At 32.1% G+C, this 24,733-nt stretch overlaps 1 protein-coding gene across 1 annotated transcript; it reads right to left on the bottom strand.

Moving 5' to 3' along the window:
* Nucleotides 1-1,113: 1,113 nt before the first annotated feature.
* Nucleotides 1,114-20,272, bottom strand: LOC134264294 (uncharacterized). The gene is made up of 13 exons (XM_062746596.1): nucleotides 20,219-20,272; nucleotides 19,863-20,064; nucleotides 18,765-18,872; nucleotides 13,627-13,693; nucleotides 13,119-13,273; nucleotides 11,518-11,607; nucleotides 9,264-9,803; nucleotides 8,214-8,441; nucleotides 7,603-8,097; nucleotides 6,881-7,135; nucleotides 6,316-6,549; nucleotides 3,472-3,593; nucleotides 1,114-2,497 (listed from the first exon to the last, which is right to left on the bottom strand). Exons 1-13 carry the CDS (start codon nucleotides 20,270-20,272, stop codon nucleotides 2,033-2,035), a joined length of 3,015 nt encoding a protein of 1,004 aa, XP_062602580.1. The 3' UTR covers nucleotides 1,114-2,032.
* Nucleotides 20,273-24,733: the final 4,461 nt, after the last annotated feature.

The raw sequence follows: 24,733 nt of genomic DNA, 5'->3' as shown, positions 1-24,733 counted from the left end.
TTTCGAATTTCAGATTCAGATTTCATAGCAATGTAGCACAGTACGTCAGCGGTCAACATCTATTCACGCTTAACTTGTCTACGAGGAAAAACGGACCCTCCAAAAGGCAGTCATATCTTTAATCAACCTCAACGGAAGTTCTTTTTTTTCTCAAATGTCTTATGCGAATGAAAAACCACTTCAATGCTTTATGCATTTTTCTCCATCCTTTATCAGTTGTATACGCATTCAATTCAGAGCGTTCCAGAGATGTTCACAAACCTAATAATTTTACCTAATTTGACAATTCAGAGATGATAAATAATCATCAATTAATAAACTAAATATCCAATTATATCAGTAAACCTCTCACACAAAGGTTTATAAGAGATCAAGGAAACATAATTATGCTATAATGCTCATATATTACATATATCGGTTTTAGTCTCATTTGACGTACACGTATAAAGAATTTAAATGCATATAAACGAGTATATGTCTTCCCTGCATTTACAAATATCCCTTTCTATGACAATTGCCATAGACTGGTTGATTAATTGTATGATATTCATCACCGTATGCCAGTGAAGGGCTTCAAATTTAGACCTATGCTCGGCTCTAAGGGTCTTTGAGCAGAGAGGCTTTCAAATTGAGGGTTCTTTATCGTGCCAACGCCTAGCTATCACAACATGGGGCATACCTTTTTAAGGTCATATCAGAAACACCAGTGACTTTTAATGCCGAGTGTTCAGTGAAAGAACAGTCACTACCTATGTCTACTTCTTAGGTTTGACGCGGCGTCGCGAATCATAAATATTTAAAATATTCTTTATTTAAAAAAAAAAAGCAACAAGTGTCTATATTCTCGTTTGCAATTTTCACCCACAAGCTTTCGCTAATAAATAAATAAAATATGAAGAAATTCTAGGAGCTTTTGAATCAACCCTGCTTTATAAGAAAAATGCTACAAACTGCTCAATTACAAAACTATGCACAATCATATTATCCGAACGACATACTATAAGGCAATCTTTTTTTCTCAAACTTTATTTAAAGAGTCTGTTTTTTATTGTTTTCAAAGAATCATTCAATTTTTATGGTTCATCATAAAAATGTAACATCGTCATTTGCTTGATCGTCGATATAATATTTTATGTCTTTTCTTCCAGTATTTTGTTAAGTTTTCCGTGTTAATAAAATGGAAATCCTCACCTTGATGCACTGGACATACCTTGTTCTTTCCCGGTACAATATCTTTCTCCGGAATAAAGCTTTCTTCTATGTCCATTGCTATTGATTGCTCATTTTCCACTTTACAACTAAAGCCCCTCTCAAATTCAATTTTTTCTTGAAATGTACCTGAAAGTTTCTTCAATATTTTTTCTACAAAACTTCCAATATCTTCAGTTTTCTCTTCATCCAGTAAACGGGATGACTCTGGCTGATAAACTTGAAGCTGAATAGACGTTTCTGTAACTGCAATTGCAATACGATGATCAATAAAAGAAAACAAAGCAACATTTCTGTAGAGACAAGACACGTTCCTGTTTTTACATACAACCCATCCTTCTTCTTGCATGCAGCCAACAACAAGGCGAAAAAATAAAAAGTAAGGCAAAAAATTAAAGCGGAAGACTAAAATAGAGGATTTGTTTTTTATCTCCTGAAGCGACCTTCGAGTTCCCTGATCAAATTCTTTACGATTCATGCAAGGTATGTAGTGAGATTCCGAACCAGCAGCCACTAATCCAAGTCTATCCATAAAATTCAAAAGAACGTTTCGATGATATTGAAAATTGTGCATTGTTTGAAGAGTGCTTTCGCTTTCCAGACTAGCAGATGGTTCTTTAAAAATGAAATAAACCTCATCGTTTGGAAAATCAGGATCATCTAAGCTTTCATGCTTGTCGTCTTTTCTGATGCTCTCAGTCAGTTGCTTTTCTAACACATCATCGTTACGTTTCCAGATTGCTTCAAGAGTACGATCCTTTAGATGCCCAGTATTATAATACTCGTCCCAATCTTCCATCGTAACATCAATTCCATTCAAATGTTACTTGTCTGTGATTATATTTTTAAAGGCGTCTATAAACCATTGTATGTCAATGATGACAGAATCCTCTAAACCCTCTTCGTTAAAGTACAGAACTTTTCCTGCGTCGTGAAAATACCGTAGCATAGTCTTCTTAGACGCCTGTGTCTGAGTGTAATCCAGCGAACCTTCTCTCGGAATCTTCATTTCAATATCTTGCTCTTTCAAGATTTTCCATTTAATTTTTCTTTGATCGAGTTTCATTTCTCTCGGTATATCCACCTCCCACCTTTTCTCTAAGATTATGTCTATGATTTGTCTTTCTAAAGCATCCAAGGGTTCTAGATAAAACCGTTTAGAAACATCACATCGGTTTCTTCTGAGAGAAAACTTTGTAAAAAAGCAATTGTGCTTTCCTACGTATTGCAGTAAATGTGAATTTCTAGGAATTTTGCTTTGTAGAGCTTCTATAAATTTCTCTTCATTCTGAAATATAAATAAATGAAAAAAATGCCAGTCACTTTATTTGAATACTAACTGATAATTTGATAGCCCATGAAAAAATCCGTTTTGTTTAGATAGTGTTTTGCTGTAAGTTAAGGTTTCGTCAAAGGTCAACATGTCTAAAGAATTTTTTTTACAATTGCTCCAAACCTATGTGGGGTATAAAGTCGAAACGTTTATAGTTTTTAAATATATCACTGATTAATAGATAGAAAGTATTACTTGATAACAAATATTTTTAAAAAGATATTTTTTTTTAGAAAAATTGTATCAGAAATTGTGCATATTTTAAAAAAAATGCATGTTTAATTCTGTCCTTTTTGTGAAAACCAACATTGTAGAAATAATATATGTTTTACATTGAAGGGCAAGTTGGACGTGAATGGTCTCTGAAAGATTGTTCTTGAAAGCATGACATGTATAAAGACAAGGCCCCTATAGAATCCGCCATTTCAAGTGTACTTTCACTTTCTCGTCGTAACGTTTGGACAAAATAAACAGGGAAAACAACTTTCCAGAGGCTATCCAAGTCCAACTTGCTCTTCATTGATTAACATGTTTTGTTTCTGCAGTGATGGTAATAATTAAAAGCACAGAATTAATTAGGTATATTTTTTTGAAAATATATGCATTTTTAAGAAGAATTTTTCTCAAAAGATATTATTCTAAGTATTTTTTTTATCAAGTGATACTTTCTATCTGTTAATCAATAAAAAAATTATAAATTATTAAAGTTCTAACTTTACACCTTACATAGTTTTGGGGCTATTGTAAAAATAAATTTTTGGACCTTTGACGAAACCTTAAAGAAAGAGACCGATAGAGACAAACACACACATCATCTCTCTTACCCCCCCCCCCCCCCTCACTTACACATACATCCTCACCCTCACGCAGAGAGAGAGAGAAAGAGAGAGAGAGAGAGAGAGAGAGAGAAAGAAAGAAAGAGCTGATACCTTGTACTTGTAATATTTGCTTTCCCAGTGTGTTGCTACTATGATAATTATTCTTGGTAGTGTACTTCCAATTTCTTCACCGCAGTATGTATATATGGACTTCATCCAGAATACGAAATAGTCTGAAATAAAATGATAAAAAAATTGATGAAATGCAGTCACCATTAATCAGATCGAGTCTGTTAATAAATCCTTTTTCGTATAGAATAACTGAAATGATTTCAGGGCATTGGTAATATGCAATCCATGCACCTGTCAAGGGTAGGGTCAATTACTTGTCAATGGGAATGTAATGAAATTCTTTCATATGCATTAACAATTTTGTCAATACAGTTACATGTACATTGATTTTTTAAAGTGAAATAAATTATTTTTAATTACTTAAAAGAATGCAATTAAATACAAATCAACTACTTTCGTTTTATTTCCCAAAAATGTGAAGGTCATGTACAAGTGTTCGTGAATATTTTCAAGGCAGCAATATTATTTAATAATTTCCAATTGCCCTGGGCAGTGTGTTGATACTATAAACTGTGTTGGTAATCATCAAATATAAAATATCTTTTTACATACTTCGGGTATTTTATTTTCTTAAAAAACATAAAGAATTTGAAATGTAATTTAAACGGCATTGAAATGTAATTGAATAATACATTACATCTTTGAAATGTATTTAAATGCATTCAATAAATTGTTATTGAAAGCAAATTTTATTAGAAATTCTTTTGCCAAAAATGTATTTATTACTGTAACAGTGAAAAACAACTACGTATTTCACTTCGGAAGTTATTTCAATAATCGGAAGCTCTTTTGCAAAATAAATACAGTATTTAGCTTTTACGATGTCTAGGAAATTAACGTCAATAACTCTACCCTTAACCACCTTCCTCCCCACCTTTAAAAACTTCTGTCAAGTTATCCTTCCGAAATTTTGTTTTTCTACTTTATTTAGCACCTTTAGAAAATTTAAAAAAAAACATCTCTCTTTAATAAGGTATTTTAAGTAATTTTATGAACCATTTCACACTTAGTTTTGACTTTCAGTAGGGTGTGGTATTCTCGACGTTACAAAATTAGCATTTGAAATTTACACAGCTTTCTTTCACTGTTGAAATATACATGGGATAGAAATTCGGGTAAATGCCAATTAGTGAATCGAATAAGCAGTTACATTGTTTCATCGTGCACAGAGGTGGAGCTTAAGTCGTCTCATCATTGTCAACAACAGTTAAAATTTCCTGATGTAATTAATTTCTTAACCAATGAGAATTTATTCGCCATTTGGCAGGCGGTAAACATGTAGCGTCGAGAATGTCACTCTTTACTGAAAGTCTAAACTTAGCGTGAAATGGTTCTATCTCCTATCATCATCTCTTGCTTTGTTAAATAATGGTGGAGTCCGACAACCATAATTATCTAAATATGTATAAATGTGTACTACTCAGAGGAGCATCCGGGGAAGGGTTTGCTACAACATTTTTTCCGAGCAGAAACCTCTGCTCCTAGTTTATATTGTTTCATTGGATTTATAGATTTCTGCTTAGATCGGGAAAAGGATTTCAGTTTTTTTTAACATTGAAATAAAAAGGAAACTAAAAATAATCTATTCAGGTGAAGCAGATGTTAATGTTTACGAGGGCCGTTCAAAAATTACGCGGACTTGCTGCACAGAAAAAATATTTGACGTCATAATCGGACAAAATGTCGCACATAATATAGAAAAATCTTTACTTATATGGTCTACAAAATTTCATATCAAAATGTTGTAAATTGGTATCAATTTTTAGTGATTCTTCAAGACATATCATTAAGTAACAGAGCAGCAATATCTTCGACGTCACAGACATCATAAAAAAATATGTGATTGAGCTTTCATTTTCTCAACATTTTCCCAAGAGTACCTGTACAGTTTGAGTTATCTTATCTACTCAACATCCAAACACCATTTCTTGTCAAGCTTTAAATCTATTAAACAAGTAAAGAATATTCTTTTTTTGTTTTAAAACTAATAAACTGCAGGTATTATAAACTGCAGGTATAATGAAATATAGTGTGATATTGGTTACTCTCAATCACTTTCTTTACGGTGCGGATGAAGTTTTCGTCGATAATCTTCTTCCCGTCCTCCCGTATAGCCATTTTTCAGAGGTCTAATGGTCTAAAATTCCTATTTGCTATTTGTGGACGAATGTCACGAATACCCTAGTTTACTACATATTTTATTATTCATATTTTGGATCTCTGTTGGCGATATCTCGAGCATTACACATAATTTAACTAAAGTGTGGTGCGCCGTCAATACAGGAGACGTCATTTTCACAGTCGTTTTTCAGGGAATCGCATCAGAGGAAAATCACTCTATTTCTTTTAGTACTTCAAATATCACGCCAGAAATCCAAATACACAATAATAGAACAATTTAAAGATACATTTGAGAAAATTGTCGAAAAATATTGCGAATTATAGAAAATAAATGAGTTAAATTTTGAATTCCGCATGCTTTTGCTTTAAATCTTTTGTCGTGCTCCGTACCTCTCCATCAGCGATATCAATATACCGATAATTTTAGTAGAATGTTTTCAAAATACAGGAATTTTGCTCAAAATTTATTGGAATCTTTGAGATACATATTTCAGTGAAATTTCATAACTCTATGACGTCTGTAAGAGTAAATAATAGCACAGTCCGCGTAATTTTTGAACGGCCCTCGTATGTCCTGATATCTTTCAAATTATGGAGATTATTATCATATACACAGACAATGAGGGCAAAAATATGTTGGTCCCCAAAATATTCCATAGATGCAATGAAATCTAATTAAACAAGATGAAGTTTTTGCCTTACCACCGTACGTCCATTCGGAAAACAAGGTCCCATTTTGATCACAAACTTCCCTATTCACTTTATCATCGAGGTTCTTTGAGGCGTCTACCACAATAATATAGAAAGCTTTCCTGGTCAAATAGATTTGATGACAGGCATAGTAGGCACACTGTCCTCCGAAGTCAAATAAACTTAACGTTTTTCTGTTATGATCTAGTGTATTTTCATTTCTTCCACTTTTCGACGATGATGTTGCTATAATCATGTTTGAAAAAATATTTTATTTTCAAGGTGACATTTTTTTATGTTGTTAGAGATAGAAATTAAAATAAGAAATTGTTAAAGAAATCGTTTATAATTTCTAAAACTAGATATGTGCACACTTTAATTTACAGAAAATTTTAAATTTATTGTGAATTTAATAAAACAAGTGAATTCAAAGTTCTCCATGTGTATTTCTACACTTAGGAATATGCAAAAATTGTCATTCAAATCAAATTCATAGTTGGATAGGTAGAAAAAAAACCACTCATTGTTGTGAAAAATTAGTTTTATTTCTTCTTTTAAATAATATATGGGTTCATACCATTGAGTGATTTGGAATCATCAGAAATCTGAAGTATTTTCTCGTGGACTTCAAGTCCTTCTGTTGGAGTGACATTCAGAATTTCCTTATTGCTACATCGTAAAAGACGTTTCAGCGGTGTTGTTTTTCCAGCTTGGGCACACCCCACAATCATCCCTCTGGCGTGGTGGATCTCTTGTGTCCCCCTCTTTGCACACTCTACATACTCTTTCCGGGCTTCCTGACCCCATTGTAATATTTCTTCTGGGACTTTCACTATGTCAAAGAGGAAAACGTCTTTTACGGACATAACCAAATCTAAATGTATCTTTTTTCTAACCCTGTATTTGAGTTTTATTATAGGTTACTTATAAGAAATTTAACTAATTTTGATTGACACATTCATTCATACATAAGTCAGTAAGGCCACATCAAGAGCTGTTTCCTCCTAGTACATACGTTTTTGAATACATTTTCTTAGTATGAAAACAAATATTGGGATGCAATTAGTGATCCATGGGAATTCCAAAAACTAAAGAATGTTGGAAAACCTGATCTCCAACGACTTAAAAAATCGTAAATCAGAATCTCTAGCTTCTCTTAATTATCTAAACTTATTTCATTTTGAGTATTAAAAACGTAAAATGAATATAAGGACACAGACTTAAATACGCATTGCTTGGATATTGTTTTAACATGTTAAAGAAAGCATTGCAAATGCAAATGGACGAAACTATACTCACGACATTCAAATATCTTCCCGTGAATATTTTGGTCCGATACGGTGCAGTGTTTTATAATGTCAAGTCCTAGCTTGTTAATAAAACATTCGTACAATTGCCTTGGTCTGTTTGGAATAAAAATGCACCTTTCTTTCTCCTTCCTCTTATAATTCCAAGACCTACAGTATTCGGAAAGCACATGTCGAGAAGCAGTTGTCAGGAAAAACTCCAAATCACCATCGTCCAAAAGACATTCCGTTGCAAACGCATACAAGACGTCATGCCGTGTGTCGTCCGATAAAAATGTCACAGTATTGCTTCGTGATTTTACGCAAAATTTCGGAAAATGAGAAAGATCGAAATCATCAGATAAAGTCTCTTCTGCACAATATTTCTCTCTGATTTTCTTTAGTACAGCTTTATGAGAATCATTGTCGACATCAAGAGCATAGTTATCCATAAAAAGGAGGCAATAGAGCTGACTTTTAACATCCCATGAAAAGTGGTGATATTCACCTAAAAATATAAAGATTACAAAAATAAATGACAGCATATATATTTAAAAAAATATGTGACCTCAGTTTAGATTAGGTTAAGATTAATATTTTAAAAAAAGTTTTTTAAAACCTTACTTTGCTCTCGGTAAGCCTTGTTATTAATGATGTAAATATCCATTTGAGGATGAGGCCCTACACAGGATCGCACAATGCCAGGCCTCCAGAATCTAGGAATCCATTCTACCTGTAAACATGTCTGTGGTTTTCCACTATAATGGACAACCTCTCCTCTTTTTTCCAAATCCCTTAAAAAATTTCTCCGTTGATTCACATCTTCTTTTAATATAGACTCAGGAATATTCACTGCAGATACCAAAATGATGATTATTTTTAGTTTGTTATTTTTCTATACACAAAAATTCATAATTACTAAACTTGCATTTATTGCAGATTTTAAACATCAAGTATTAGATATAAACTTTCTTACAGTCGATTTGATATATTCAGTATTGCATGTTCATTCAATACGTGGTATCGTGAAAGTTTCTAATTAAAAATAAATTTAGTAAAAATGTATGTGTATGAATGCTTCGAAATACATATGTGCTCCAAGTCAGAATATGAGTCTTTTTTATTTTTTAATTTTATATTACCCCATCACATAAATATGGTGATCAGTAAGTTTTATATATATATATATATATATATATATATATATATATATATATATATATATATATATATATATATATATATATATATATATATATATATATATATATATATATATATATAGAGAGAGAGAGAGAGAGAGAGAGAGAGAGAGAGAGAGAGAGAGAGAGAGAGAGAGAGAGAGAGAGGAAGGAAAATGTTGTAGAAGTCCTAGGTATAGGTTAAGTTATAAATCAAAATTAAATCCAAGATAAACAAACAAGTTTACGATTAATTTTTTTACACTAAGCGCTTTCGCCGTTACGGCTCTTCATATAAATTATATATATTCATATAATAATATAAATTTTAACTACTTGGTTAGCGTTCTTTTATGTGTACATATGCGCAAATAAATTGCCGGATGAGGGCAATATTTGTTTTAAAATAAAAATAAATAATTGTTGATAGATATTCCAAAGCATGATCATTTCCCCCTCTATCTTTATAGAATTTATGTAATTTAAAACTTACAAATCTGAAAAACACGAGAGAAAATGTTTGTGTCCTCCAAAGTTTTATGTATTAGAATGTCCATCTGTAGACGATATACGATGATAGTATCACAGACCAAGCTTCCACTTATCACACATTTTTCTTGAGAATTTCTGTGGTATCCATGAGATCTAAAGTATTTCAAAGTTGTGGTGAAACTGAATAAAAAGAGATTATAGTCGCTATGCAAGGGGGAACGCTGAATTATACAGTATATAGTTTCATCTGCGGCATCCTCAGTGATGTGAAGCCCATTCTGATCATGGTAAAGAAATTCAGTTGTTTTAAGTCTTTCTAGAGTCTGGAGAGCATCCTCACTTGTTAGATTTTCTTTCTGAATACTTTTATGTCTAATCACTCTAAGATTGTCACTGGGTTTAGTTTCCTTATCGCAGTATAGACGAATCTGATTGAATATCTTAAGCCAGAATATGTCAGTGAAGTCAGGAATATCAGCGTCTGAGCACAAAAAGCAAAATAGGACGGATACCTCTTCGCCAGACATTGCTTGAAACGCATCTAAAATATTTTGAAAGACATTATTGAAAAGAACACTCTCTGAGGTATTTATCATATTCTGAGTATGACTGTTTATTGTCCTCATCTAATACAACCTTATAGATAATTGAATGTAACCGGAAATTGACAATCACATAATCGAAAACAGCAGCTAAGATAATAAACAATTGGTAGAAGCACTTCATACACGTGTGAATAGATATATGCATTACTCCTGGAAGTTATAAAGTTATTAAATGTAGGAGGCCTAGAAAAATCAAATTCTTTCATCTGATAAAAATGGTAAAATAAAGTTGTTATTTACAAATCTGATAGCCAATGTGAAATGTTTTTTCAAAACATTCTATCTCTTTAAAAGTGTTTATTACACAATATTCACAATGCTCGTATATATTAAAAAGTTAATGCAGTCTCCTGTCAATAGTACTTCCTGTGTATGCAGTGCATGTCGACAATGAAATTCACAGTCTGTCCATTTATCACGTCGTTTTGTTAAATATCCGAAAGAAAATAAATAAAATGAACATGCGTTTCCTGTGTTACAAAGAAAAAAAAAATTAAATATCGGTATTTTCAGCTTAAGCATTCTAATGGAAAGCACTGTAAACCAACTTTTATTCGCGTGCCAGAAATTCTTGCGAAGTTCGCGAGATCCTCGTCAACGCGAATATTACTTGCCGCGAACCGGTCCTTCAAGTGTATATGTCTTTAAGTAACGGATCTAAAAAAGCTTGATCACGAAAATTAATCGTTGCGAATTACTTTATCCTTAGTAAATCGCAAAAAAAAGTCGCCACGAATAAAAGTTGGTTTACTGTATCTGCGGTGAATACACTAAACAGTTAAAACATACAAAATAACCCCTCTTACATCCATACATGTACACTGTACAAGACCTACAAGATGATCATACATTCGAACAGATATACATGTAGATGTTAGAGTGAATATAGAAAAAAAAGGATATATATTTCTACAAACTAACTTATTTGGAAATGTTTGAAAAAAGAATGCATCTTCATTTATACAAACCTGATAATTTTGTTTTCCAAACACTGTAGTCTCCCAAATAGCGGAAAATTATGTCATCTAAAGGGAGAAAATATTAAGGTAAATAATAACAATAAATTGAACAATATACAACATTTTATATGAATCATAATGTTGTCAAATAATGATTACATAGGTTAAGAAGCAAGACGAGAGAAAAAATAATAATTCGAATGCGTAGTTCACTCACTGTATATTTTCTCAAGTAAAGCAAACAAAAAAAAATCTATAGAAATAGATGCCAACATTCGCCTTCATTTTTTTCACCTCATTTAAATTTGTACGTTGCTATACAGGATACATAAACTGATTTCAGAGGCGATTAAATTTGCGAGACTCAGTATCAATATCCAATGTATTTAATTTAAAGACTTTGAAAAACTAGGGAATTCTTAAAAATGCGACCAAAGGTTATTCAAGGGAATTAGAAATACTAACAACGATAACTGGAATATTATTACTAAAAGTAGAATTTAAAATGCTACCAACAGTTTCATTATCAATTCAAACAAAATAAAAAATTCAAAAGTTTTCATCATTTTTGAAAGTGTGTTTTTGTTTTGTGCATACAATAAACCAACAAATTTCTTTTGAAGCATTTTACATGCATCAATTTTTTGGTGTCTATCTTATGCTATTTTTTAAAACGGTACCCAATTCCTACCCAAACTTCCTGTGTGGATTCCATTTTGAATTTCTGCATCTCTTTTACTTGAGTCGGTATAAGGAATGAGCAGTTCTCTATCGTGGGGAACTGTAAAAGGAATGGCATATCAAACGTTGTAATATTCAATCTTTTCCGTCTGTATTGTATACTTTTCTCTTTCTAATGTATCAGTATAATCATCGTAAAATGTGAGTGGGAATCAAGACTTAGCTTGTATAGTTCTTTTAAACATATGTTTTCGTAATATTGCCTTTTAGAAATATAATTGAACTCCTGTAAATTAATTGAAACCTGTTAATATCAAGAGAGATAAAATGCTTTGAATTTGTTTTTTTCTGTATTTGTCACTTGGATTAAAATCTCCGACTGATGATTCTTAAGTGTACATCAGGTTACTTGGGATCTCATCATTTTGTTTAAATAAACTTTAGCATAGACTAAGATACATAAAATAGGGTTCAGATGCAAATCATAGCATTTTCTTCTTGAAAAATGTATTCTTCAAAGCATTCCACTTTAATGCCTACACTATGACTATATGAATATATATAAATATATATCTCGACTACATTTGTATATATGTACATTTATCTGTCTCAAGAAATTTGAACACACGGAGGGTAAATCAGTTCAAACCGTCTTTCAGTTATTAAAAAAAAAGCTTTTTAAAGTTTTTTTCTCGATAAACTTTGTAATCATTTTTTTTTAAAAATTCTTGAATTATCAATCTCAATCCATAGTAACTAATTATATATCCCATTTGAAGGATGCCCCTTTTGAGGTTAACTGATTCAGTTTTCCTCTGCACAACTTCTGTCAAATGTTATTGAAAGGACAAGATAGGGTAAGAGCAGTACTTGGCCCCCAGGTTTGGCTGTCTTTCAGAATAATCCAACAGTTTATCAATAAAAAACTTCTGTCAGCCCTAAGACAAAGTGAGTATTGGTTTTAAGATTCAGAATATACAGGGGTCAAAGCAAGGTCAAGAAAAAGGTCAATTTCCGTCATTTCTCATTTTTATGCAAATTTTCATCACTTTTTCAGCACATTTTCTTTCGAAAAAACATAGAGCACGCGCTTGCCTATCTACAAAATTTATATATTTTATAAACTTATATCAGATGCAGTTTATGTGTAAAAATCTCAGATAGGAAAGCTTGAGCTCTTTGTTTTCCGAAGAGAAATGTATTCCAAATATGATGAAATTCACCAGAATTGAAGACATTCTAGAAAATGTCATATTTCTGCGCCTTCTAGTGGCTTCCATGTAAGCTTTGACTCAAAATTAGTGCTTGTATTAAAATGAGGATCATTTTAACTTCTGAACTACAAACTATCACAATTCTACCAGTGTTCTGATTTTTATATTAATTAAGGCGTTAGATTCAACTGTTACCCTGCCTTGTCTATCGTACATTATTAAATTGTATTGTAATAACATCCAAAATCATTTGTTTCTTTATATATGTTTATTTCAACACAGTGAATATTTATATTCCTACTATCTACAGGGAAAATGGGGCCAAAATTTCCCTATATACATTATTTATTTTACGGCTTTCCAATCGTACTTAGAACATAAATTAGTTTTGAAATACCTCCTGTCTGCTGAGTTAAATTCGTTCTCCATTTTTTCAAAACAATCAGCACCGCTATGGTTATCATGAGCAGAATGGGAATAAGTAATCCCAATGTGATTGCTAAAATACTTGAGGAAGACAAAGATTTTCCATCATCTGTACCTGCTGCAGTTCTGTGAAATAAGAAATAATCGTAAGAAGCAAAACTCTGCAGAATCTGAAGGAGATTCAGAGCACATTATTTGAAAAAAATATATATCACTGCTGCAGTTTAGCAGTTAATATTACCTTATTTAAAACAGTTTTACTGACAAAAATGAATATCTTTGCAATTAAAATAGATTCTGCATTTGAAATTACTTTTATTTACTAAAACAAACCATTTGTAAATGTTTTTAGCAGTTATAATAATATTTAGATATTATTAAACAAATTTTGATGTTATGCAGGAAAACGAAGCCCTGCAAAATATTCCATAGCTAGATTAAAGAAAAGATAAAAGAAAAAGAAGAAATCGTTAACATACATATTTGGACAAGCAGGATCTGCCAAGAAACATTTCATGTGTGGATTTATCTCATGACAAGCTGGAACTACAAAAAATCATTTTGTAATGGATTTTTTTTTGTGTTTAAAAAACCATTCGAAATTTATGAATTTCCTGCTGTTGACTCTCACTTTAAAATTGAAAGTACATATTCAAAAAATTATTTACATTGAACCCATCTTTCATTAGGAATTGGCGACACAAACCATGTTAAGTATCGATCAGTCATATTTTCCAGCAATGCGGTATACACTGAACAATTAACCGATGCCTTTTTTTAGATAAAAAATGCGTGGTTGCCGGCCGGACACCTAAAGTAATCGGACGGTTACTGAGGTTATTTGGCGAATCGGTAGGAGTCATCGGTAGAAAATAAGTTGTAGTAAAAAATCAGCGATGTCTCAACCGATGCTCCACATCGCTCCTCAAGCCATTATCAACATATCTTTTAAGGATTGGCCGACTTATGGCAGAGCATCGTCAAGTATCCGTTGAATCTTAGGTCGTCGGGGGATTGGGTGGTTAGCAACAGACATCCGTTGATCATCGGTCGACCCACGTACGAACAATGTTCTCCAATGTCGGCAACCACGCCACTTGTATAAAAAAAAAAAGCATCGGTTGCCCATCGTATACCCCATCGCTGGATAGTGTGACTGATACTTTAAGGACTCGAGGCCGATGTGGACCGATGTTAGGGCATCGCTCACACCACTAATTATACCACCAATTACCACCAGTGTACGGTAAACGGTCGGGAAATGTGACAAAGGTATAAGGGATATTTCACTCGCAAGATGTACATGTGACCATAATTAAAGGTAAAAAGATTTAAGGAAGAACAGGGCCTGAGCTAAAAAATCAATGAATTATTTTTAATGTTTTTTATATTTTTAATTTAGTATGTCATACACGTTTCAAAGCATTTTTTCGTTAGATTTCTTGGCTTATTTAAGCTATATCTCCATATAAATATCGCTCCGCAGAGAACAGGTATGTGTATAAAGATTTGATTCCTCGTGTTTATGGGTCCATTCGACCTCTTAAAATATTCGAAATATGGATAGAATTTAAAATACAAAATAAAGCATTAATTCTTTTCTCACAATGTATATAAATTGTCTAAATTACCCACTTTTAAAGAAAGCTTCAATGACAAAAAAGTTATCTGGGAATTATTCTGTCCATAATTATTTTTAAATTTACGATTGAACTGAAGTGCTTCTTTGTAGTAATCAACAATATAGTGAGATGAAGCTTACCTCATTATCACATAAGACATAGTTGTATCACGTGAAATGTCCCTCTGTTACAAATTTCACGTTTTTTAAATTCCAAACATTGATTTTCATCAGAAACAATACTCTATTAGATTCAAATGGAAAATTATTAAAAGTATGAGGTGTTGCTTACTTTTTTCAGAAATGAATATTATGTCGAATGATGATGTGAAGAGTATTTATTAAAATGGTAATTAGAAATATCAATACTTTTTAAACTCAAAATAAAATTATAAGTATGACGTATATATGATAATAATTAATTTGTAATGTCGACATCATACCTTTCTAATTCTGCTTAGAAAACATAACGAAGCATTGCTATTAAATCAGAATATCAAATTGTTTTCTGTGCTTTTAAAATAATAATTATCCATAAAAAATAATTACATTTCCATTATCTCCCTTTAAGATATTTTTAGCGAAACGAAATATTCATTAAATGTTCATGAACAATTCTGCATCTGAAATTAAAAGATTGATAGATTAAGAGACAGACATATCTCTATTTTCACAGTTTTACAGGCAAATTATGATAGTTAATAAAAATTTTGACAATGTAAACTAGAAATCAACATCTGTAGATTAGATTGGAGTTGTGAGAGATGACTATATAATGGTCCTCATTACAGAATGTTGCACATTCTGACAAGACAATCCATTAAATTTCATCGAAATATGTATTCAAAAAGTAATCTCTTTTTTAAAAGGGATATTACACCTTAATTAAAAGGCTTCGTGTTTATATTTTCAGAGTGCGGGAAACACAACTGTGACGTCACAAGAAAATTAAAAACTGTCAAACGAAATGCAAAATGCATTCAGAGAATCTTTGCTTCTAAACACAAAAACAATTTTTGTAGTTCCTACTTAAAAAAATACATTACCATGCAATGATTGTGATATGATTCTATGTGATTCAACTTATCAGTGTTTACCTTGTAATAAACGTGTAACTGATCTCGCTGCATTGAGAGATCATACATGACGTCACTAATGTTAAAGACTGTAGCGTAAAGACACATAGGGATTGGTGAGGGATTGTTTGAGGCAAATTACGGAATTTTGGGAAAAATACCTTTAAATGTGTCGTTAAATTAGAGAAAAACTTAGTTTGCGACTATTAAATCAGCATTTATGGTCGCAAAAACCAAATTAGAAGATCGGTTTTTCCTATTCTAATGCAATCCATGCATTTTGTAAATACTTCTTATTTTGTTGAGTTTCTTTAATTAAAATACGTCACGGAGCATTGTGTTTTTGTAATGTTCCATTATGATGCCACAATGAAAAGCTTTCACTCACGGTACTGCTCGTTTTGCTGCTTCAAACTTCAGTGCATTAGCCAATCAAAACGTGTTTTTAACAAAACAAATGCATAAGAATCGAACTTTTCCTGATATATTTGGTATCCACGTGGAATAAGAAATTTTTCCAAGCACATTTCTGGTGCACGCGGATACGATAAGTTGATTCTATTAACAAAGAAGTTTAAAATTTTTATTTTGATCAGTTAAGCATACTTGATTTACTTAAAACTCTTCAGAAAATTATAAGTACGAGTTACCGTCATATGATCAATGCAGGCATGTTAAATCAGAACAAATAAATTATGTAAATATGAAGTAAATCAAGGAAACTTCATATAAAACGCTTTTAATTTAGTACATAAAGCTGAAGAGTAATCATAAATAGACATATTTATTTTAAGATATCCGATATCAGCACTTGGGTATACCCATCGCATTCATTTCACCTTTCAAGTACAATCATTATGGGAAGCGGTTGGAAATGAACGACACGTACTCATGCTGGTTACCAAAGATTATTTTAAGATTTATCTTTTTAAAAAAAATTCTTGCAGTACATTTGTACTTATATTTATTTCTATACTGCACTGACCTGTACAAGTAATGTATGTTTTTGGTAAAAAAAATAAAAGATTCTTTGCCTCCAGAAACACACAAATTCTTTTGCCCTGTCACAGTTTTATAATACCTATGTAACAAACGCCCGTCTACACCCGTAACAACTGATTACACTGAAAAGTGATTAAGTGAACGGCATGTATTGGGGGCCTCATATATAACGACCAAATAAAAGAACATGGCGGACAATAATCCGTGAAAAGGAGAATGTAAGAAAATAGTCTGATTGAAGAGGTTTAGTAGTGATACACTTCATCGCTCCAAATAAGTAAAAATGAGTTGGGGATGAAGGGGTCAGATAAAAGAATCGTGATATAGAACACCCTGATTTTGAAGTTTGATGTCACATACGATCATGTTTTGCAATGTAAAGTCAACATGTTGTCAATTTCTTTACCAATTGAAAAAAAATAAATCTTTTTACCACGTTTGAGAACCAGAGGTGCGATTAAATACAAAGAGTACTTAACCTTGCTGTATATATTGACTTTACTAAAGAATACTGGTTCCTTTGGATGAGATTGTATAACCGATTTCCCGTGTCTCAGTAGGTGCTAGCACGTAAAAGATCCCTCCCTACTCAATGACCCTGAGTGCCGAGTAAAGAAAAAAATTTGCAGCTCTCCACTGGCAAGTGGTGGCGTCTCCATATGAGTGAGATATTCTCGAGAGGGACGTTAAACAACAATCAATCAATCAATCAATCAATCAATCAACCTTTGCCTTGTTTGATGAGTCAATTTGTAGGAGAATGTCAAACTGGTAACTTGCGACAGGCGACCTCTTATTCCAGGTTTCAAATCAGTGAAAAAAAATTGTTCGAATACAATTGGAAATCTATTCTCAAAAAATTTCTAACTGCACGATTTCAATACATTAACAAACTAAAAAGTTAAGTTACTTGAAGGGAGATTTCTTTCAAAAGTTTGTTTTATATCAAGTATTAACATTTTGTGTGTGCATGTTTTGGTAACTACCAATTTATCTACAATGTCATTGAAGATCATGAAATGTTTCTGTTATCCATTTAATTCAAATTTATTCACAATGTGTGTTTTACTCAGAATACGCTATAAATGTAGTTTTTAGTTTATATAATATGTTACGTATAAATGTCAAAATACATGTATAATAAATATAAAGTCAATTAGCAATATTAGTTTCTATTAATATGTTGACACAATGTATTATGGTATGCTTAAAATAAAAGGTATCAAAAATTCTAAAACATTTGTTTCGTATTTTGACATTTTACTAAGAAAGAAGTAAAAGGTAATAGAACAAAACAATTTTATTGTAATCCTACCTCATTTATCAACTTCACTAACTAATGCAACTACATATACACTCATAAGCTGCATGTGGGGTTTACATCTCTCGGTTGATGTTGACACAAAAGAACATGCTCTACGCAAGAACAATATAAACAACAGTTAGTTACTAACAAACAAGTTGATGAAACAAGAATACCAACAGTCTTGTTTGAAATCATCATTTCGTGAGTTTTATTGCCGATACAATAAAATTCTCATCTACTATAAAATCAAATGCTGTGTGATGTTCCTCATACTAATTGATAGTGTTAGGATATTTTTACACATAGAATTGTGGACGGAATACACCGATATTTCACGACTATGGTAAGAAGTACACATCGGATTTGGACTTAGTCAGTAGATGTTCACTCTTCAGGCACATGATCCCGACCCTAATAATTTGGACATCCGTGTTTGCTCCACTCAAAATTTAGTAATTTGAAGTGACTTTTGAGTTTGAATTCCGTTCATTTCCCCCCATATATTTCATATACCGTAAATCTGGAAATTTTTACGTCGATTTATTTTGCGAAATCTGAAACTTTTCAGATTTACGGTAGATAAAATGAAATCAAATAAAGAAATAAACTTACATTTATATAGGTCAGAAATAAAGAAGTGATTAGTAGGACATCCTTCTCTAAAATCACGACAGCTGATTTGGTTCAAATAGCCATTATCCAACACTTCCAAACAATTACCTAAATAAAATAATACAGTGTATATTTTAATGTGTTGAAAATAAAAATTAAATATTCTCTAGGTAGAACTGAAACGTATAAATTCCGTCTGTCTAAAATTTTAGGACAACCATATCAATATTTTTTGAAGAATTTGCATTTTAAAATTTTATATCATAACATAAACTGATGCCAATTTGTATTTATCTTTATTTTAGTTTAGAAAAAGAGGTTAAAATGTCTATGGAATTTCAATTATTTATATTATACAAAAGTGACATCGAAAGATCATGACATTTTGTTGACCTGTGATATGTTCCCATGAATTCAAATTTGCCTCTCAGTAACACAAAAATAAAAGTAAGCAATGGGAGGTAAAAACTGATAGATGTACATGGGCCTATCAGTCATGCTGTTTGCTAACATGTGGTAAGATCGAGTTACTGTGTGAAGTTAAAAGTTGTTTTATTGAATATTGAATTTTCCATGCATCCAGAGGACTGTAAATGAGAGAAAAGTATTAATACAGATGATTCAGCTGGTTTTCAGTGGGACGTAAATGTGTTCCCTACCAAACTAGGTTAGGCATAATTAAATAAAATAATCAGTGTTTCTTTTTGGTTATTAACCAATCAGAGGGTAAACTGCAAACAAAATTGACTGTTATATAAATTGTAAGCATAGCACCATTTTTTGACAACTTTTGAAGAAATATTTCAGAAATGTGAATAATTTAATAACATCATAATGCATTGACTATCAAGAAAAAAAGAGTCATTTTCGGTGAAATCTATCAACAAGGGTTCAAGTGAAATTGATTGTCTTATCACAGAAGAGGCTCCTATATTCGAATGTTGCTAAAAGTACGACAGAGCTCCATATTCAAAAATATTGTTACTCTTGACGTTTGTCTAGAAAATAAACTTTGTACTAAAAGATCTAGAAGACGTATAGAAAAAAAGATTACCTATATCAGAACTATATAAAAAGTTCTGTGAAATAATTTCGTACCTTTTTCATAAAGACCGACTAAGCCTTTGAAACAGAATTCCACCAACATTGACTGCTCATTATCTGGAGCACAGACATACTGATTACGTCCATTTTCGTCCAACGAACAATTAAGTCTGTCCCCTGATGCAGTGAATTCTTTTTCATTCTGAGGGCACGAATAGACAATGTGTCCAAAGTTCTTATACATCATCTGTGGCATCTTTGAAAACACAAAAGAACAAATAATAAGCTAAACAGGATTTTTGTTCTCAAAGATTATGATTTCTAAGGGCTTAACCTTCATCAATAAAAGTAATGTTTTAAATATCTCTTTAAATGAGGAAAATCTATATATTCTTTTATGAATAACGTACAAAATTACTGGGGGATGCATCTTTGTTCTCTGTACTCTCATAAACTTTTGACATTTCTAGTTATTTAGAAAAAATGTGTAATTTGGTCATTATTATTTTTAAAGTCAACTAATTAGATACGTAGTTAAGAAACTCGAACAACCTTTAAATATCTACTTTAGAGTAATTGTGTTTACAATTAGTTAAGTATTAAAATGCATAAAATGCCTGAGTGTTGGAGAACGGGTAACGGGGAAGGAGCATCGTTTGAGCAAACTTAAATCTACATTATTAAGGGATGCTTCCAAATAAATATATCAAACCATGGCTTTGCAGTTCTTCAGAAGATGTTTAATTTTGATCGTTCATTGTGGCCCCATCCTAGCCCCAGGGGTCATGATTTGTACGAACTTGAATCTACACAACCTGCAGATGCTTCAATATAAATATGATTAATAATGGCTTCGCTGGCTGTTCTTGAGAAGAAGATTTTTAAAGATTTTCTCCAAACATTCCTATGTAAAACTTTCATCAGCCATTGTGGCAGCTCTACCCCCGGGGGTCATGATTTGAATAAACGTGAATTTGAACTATCTGAGGATGCTTTCACATGAGTTTCATTTTTCCTGGCCCAGTGGATCTTGAGAATAAGATTTCTAAACGATGCCATTAATTTATCGCTAATTCATTATTATCTCCCCTTGAAAGTGTGTGTGGCGCTCCATATGAACTCACTTGAAGCCCCTTTTCCCAAAGATATTTTGTGGCAAGTTTAGTTGAAATTGGCCGAGTTGCTCTTGAGAAGAAGATGAAAATGTAAAAACGACGACGACAACAAAGACTACAACGACGACAACGACAACTACGACGTCAATGACGGACAAATTTTGATCATACTCATAATCTTATTTGAGCTTACTGCCAAGGTAAGCTTAAAAGTCTTCAAATATAGCGGTAAAGTTAAATATTTCTTTTTTATGATATAAAATTTATTTGGGGAGGAGATATAAATCGGAACACAAAAAGAATTACAAAGGCATGTCCTTTGTTATTTTCTCTTCTATAAAAAAGTACAATTAATTTTTTTTTACAATACATACACTTTCAAGTTTCTCACGTACTGCACTATTTAATGCAAGCAACGGTTTAACAACGCGAGTAAAACTTATTTTAATACATCCATAACTAATGTTGTAATTCCTTAGAGCAAAATCTAGAACCAAAGTAAAAAAATAAAGTTAAAGAAACGTCCTATTTTGCAATATCATGATTTAAAGGAAATGTCCTTTTACAAGATATGACCCAGCTATTTACGTATTAAGTAAACATATTCAAGTAATATTTTGTGGTCCCGTTTCCATGTTTGCATTCTCATTGATTTAAAGCAAAAAGCACATTGCAGTTTTTTTTCACTAAAAGAAGCCATTAAGGTCAGATGACACGTTCCTCAAAAATATATAATTTTTCCCAAGAATTTGTCATTGAAGTAAAGGTACCTAAACAAGTTTCCTCACAAAAAATTAGGGTACCTTACCAGGCATTTGGACAAGGGTCATATTTCTTATATAACACTTATGGGTAATCTTATGAATGGCTTTTTTCAAAAGTTTTGGTGTACTTATATTTACAAACATTTTGAAAGCAATGTAGAAATCAGAAGAGAATGACAAATCTGAAAAATTTTTGATACAATATTAAGAGATACAAAACATAAATTTGAGGAACGTTTCGTCTGACCTTTATTGTATAATCATTTGAGAGATGAGAATAAAAAATCCCACCAAACTTTAGGAAAATTTTTAAATGTTGTCTTTTCGAAAGGGTACCTAAAGTCTGGACTTTGTCGTGTCCGTACTTAAATGTCGCATTGTTAATATCACTGACAGGCATTGACAAAACGTTTTTCCAAAGAGACCTCCATATTGTGTTTAATTTTATTCTCTGGATATTTTCGGTAGAGATTCATTATTATGTATGAAATAAATTCATAATTCCTCCGCCTAGTCTCCAGAGTTTCTCAAAATGTAATGTTTTCCTAGTTTTACGAAGTATTACAAAATATGAATGATACTACAAATGCATACGAAAAGTGGATTTCTTAACTGCCTTTTTAAGATTTCAAAAGTACAGTTTCTATATATTATACTTTTCTTTTATATTGTGGCTACCGAATGAACTAATGAACTACAGTTTATCATAACGTTACAAGCATGCCATTTAAAACATCGTTATAGGATTTTGTTAACTGTGATTTCTTAACTTTGTTATACCCCCCGCTTGAAAAGTGGGAGGCTATTTAGTAATCGCTATTTCCGTCCGTCCGTCTGTTACGCTTTTGGGTACCCAATTCTTATCCGCAACTCCTCTTATACCACTGACGGAAATTTAATGAAACTTTCACAGATTCTTAATTACATAATGCCATTGTGCATTTTACTTTTTGATCTGACATATATTTGTGATTTTCCAGAGCAAAACATGGACACTGCCATCATATTCATTTCGGAGGCGGGGAGTATCATTTAGTGAGTTCATTGCTCACAGTACCTCTAGTTAAAATTCGCTTTATTAAATTTATTAAAAAAGTTATAATTTTTTTTAGCTTGTGCGAACTATCGCATAGTGAAAACCCAAGTTGTTCCTGTTAAATCCGTTCAAACAAATCCTACAATTCGTTATGTATAAGCTTCAAAAATATTTTGAAAGGTTCTAAATGAATTCTTATACTTTTCAGACTGATACTAGTATATATGAAAATATGTTAAAATTGTTTTCAGAAATGAAAATTTAAATTCATAAGTGGTACCTATTTACACTTAAAGAGGTGGGACTATGTTTTGAGCAAACTTGAATACTTCAAAGCACACTTGATAAGGATGTTTGCATATTTCTTTAACTTAGTGTGGCTTTTTTACCTTTTAAGTTTGAATTAAATTTATAGTCCTACATGTACCATCCACTGCCCCCCCCCCCGAACCCGCACACCAGTCTTGATTTTAACAAATCTTAATCTGCACGACCTGTGGATGCTTCCATATAAATGCAGCCAATCATGGCTTTTCTGTTCTTGAGTAAAAATATTTCTCTATGAATTTCTATGTAAGACTTTGTTCGTCGATTTTGGTCTCGTCCTATCCCAGGGCGTCATGATTTGAACAAATTTGAATCTACTCTACCTGGCGATGCTTCTATACAAGATGACTATTCATGGCTTTGTTGTTTTAAGTAAAAGATTTTAAAAGATTTATCGTACTATTCTTAAACTCGTATCATCCCTTGTTACCTACCACACTCCCGGGGTTCATCATTTAAAAAAAAACATGAATTTACACTACCTGAGGATGCTTTCATATAAATATGACCAATCATGGCCACGTTCTTGAAAAAGAGATCTTTTTAAATATAGATTTTTTATATATTTTTCTTTGTGAAACTTTGATCGTAACTTGTTACCTCGCTCTTTTCAGGATTTGAACAAACTCAAACATACACTAGCTAAGGACACTTTCAAATAAATATGACCAATCATAGTTTTGATGTTCTTGAGAAGGAGGTATCTAAAGAGTTTTCCTATAATTTCCTTATTACACTTTACTCGTCCATGGTGGCCCCTCCCTATTCAAGGGGTCATGATTTTAGGAAATTTGAATTTCCACAACCTGAAAATGCTTCCATATAAGTATGACCAATCATGGGTTTGCTCTTCTTGAGAAAAAGATCTTAATTAATTTTTTCTGTATATTTCTATGTAAGACTTTGATTGTCCTGTGTGGCCCAAACTACCCCCAGGAGTTTGAAAAACGTGTTTATACAATATCGGAGAATGTTTCCCCATACGTTTAATGTTTCCTTGCACAGTGCTTCTTGAGAAGAAGATTTTTAAAACATGACACAACATTTTCAGTTATTCGGAATGATATCCTCTTGAATAAGAGTCTGGCCCTACTATAGGAAGCACTAGAATGCACTTCACCAATGCATGCTTAGTGACAATTTTGGTTAAAATAGATCAAGTTCTGGTAGAAGGGAAAAAGTTTGCAGACGGAGTTAGGGACAGCTAGACAGACAGACGGCCAATGGACAAAATATGATCAGAAAAGCATACTTGAGCTTTCAGCCGACCCACAATCCAATGCTGTATGTTCATGTTTTGTTATGTTAATCGATCAAATTTGATAGAATGATCAAATAAACAATAGTATAGCTTTAGATTATGTCGTCACAAAAAAAACAGTGTCTGGTGTTAATTTTTAAGAACGCTGGAGTCAATGAAAATTAAGAATTGTAAGTTTATTCAAATGATCTCACCCAAGGTATTTTTTAATAAGAAAACTCAAACGTGTAAACAAAACTGCATCAGAAGCATGTATGACTGATCCTTTTTCAAAATAAATCAGTATAAGTAACACATATTCTGCTGTAACTCTTATGCTTATCTTCTTACAGGTTTTGCTAAAAACATAGTTATCTGTTCACTAAGCTATGACGTGGTTGTTAAAACAGGTTAAATGATGATGTACAAAGAAACGTCTATAC

Source organism: Saccostrea cucullata, unplaced genomic scaffold (genome assembly GCF_032062105.1).
Source record: "Saccostrea cucullata isolate Sc308-1 unplaced genomic scaffold, CSIRO_AGI_Scuc_v1 ctg412, whole genome shotgun sequence".
NCBI lineage: Eukaryota > Metazoa > Mollusca > Bivalvia > Ostreida > Ostreidae > Saccostrea > Saccostrea cuccullata.
This window is presented reverse-complemented; position numbering and strand designations above follow the sequence as displayed.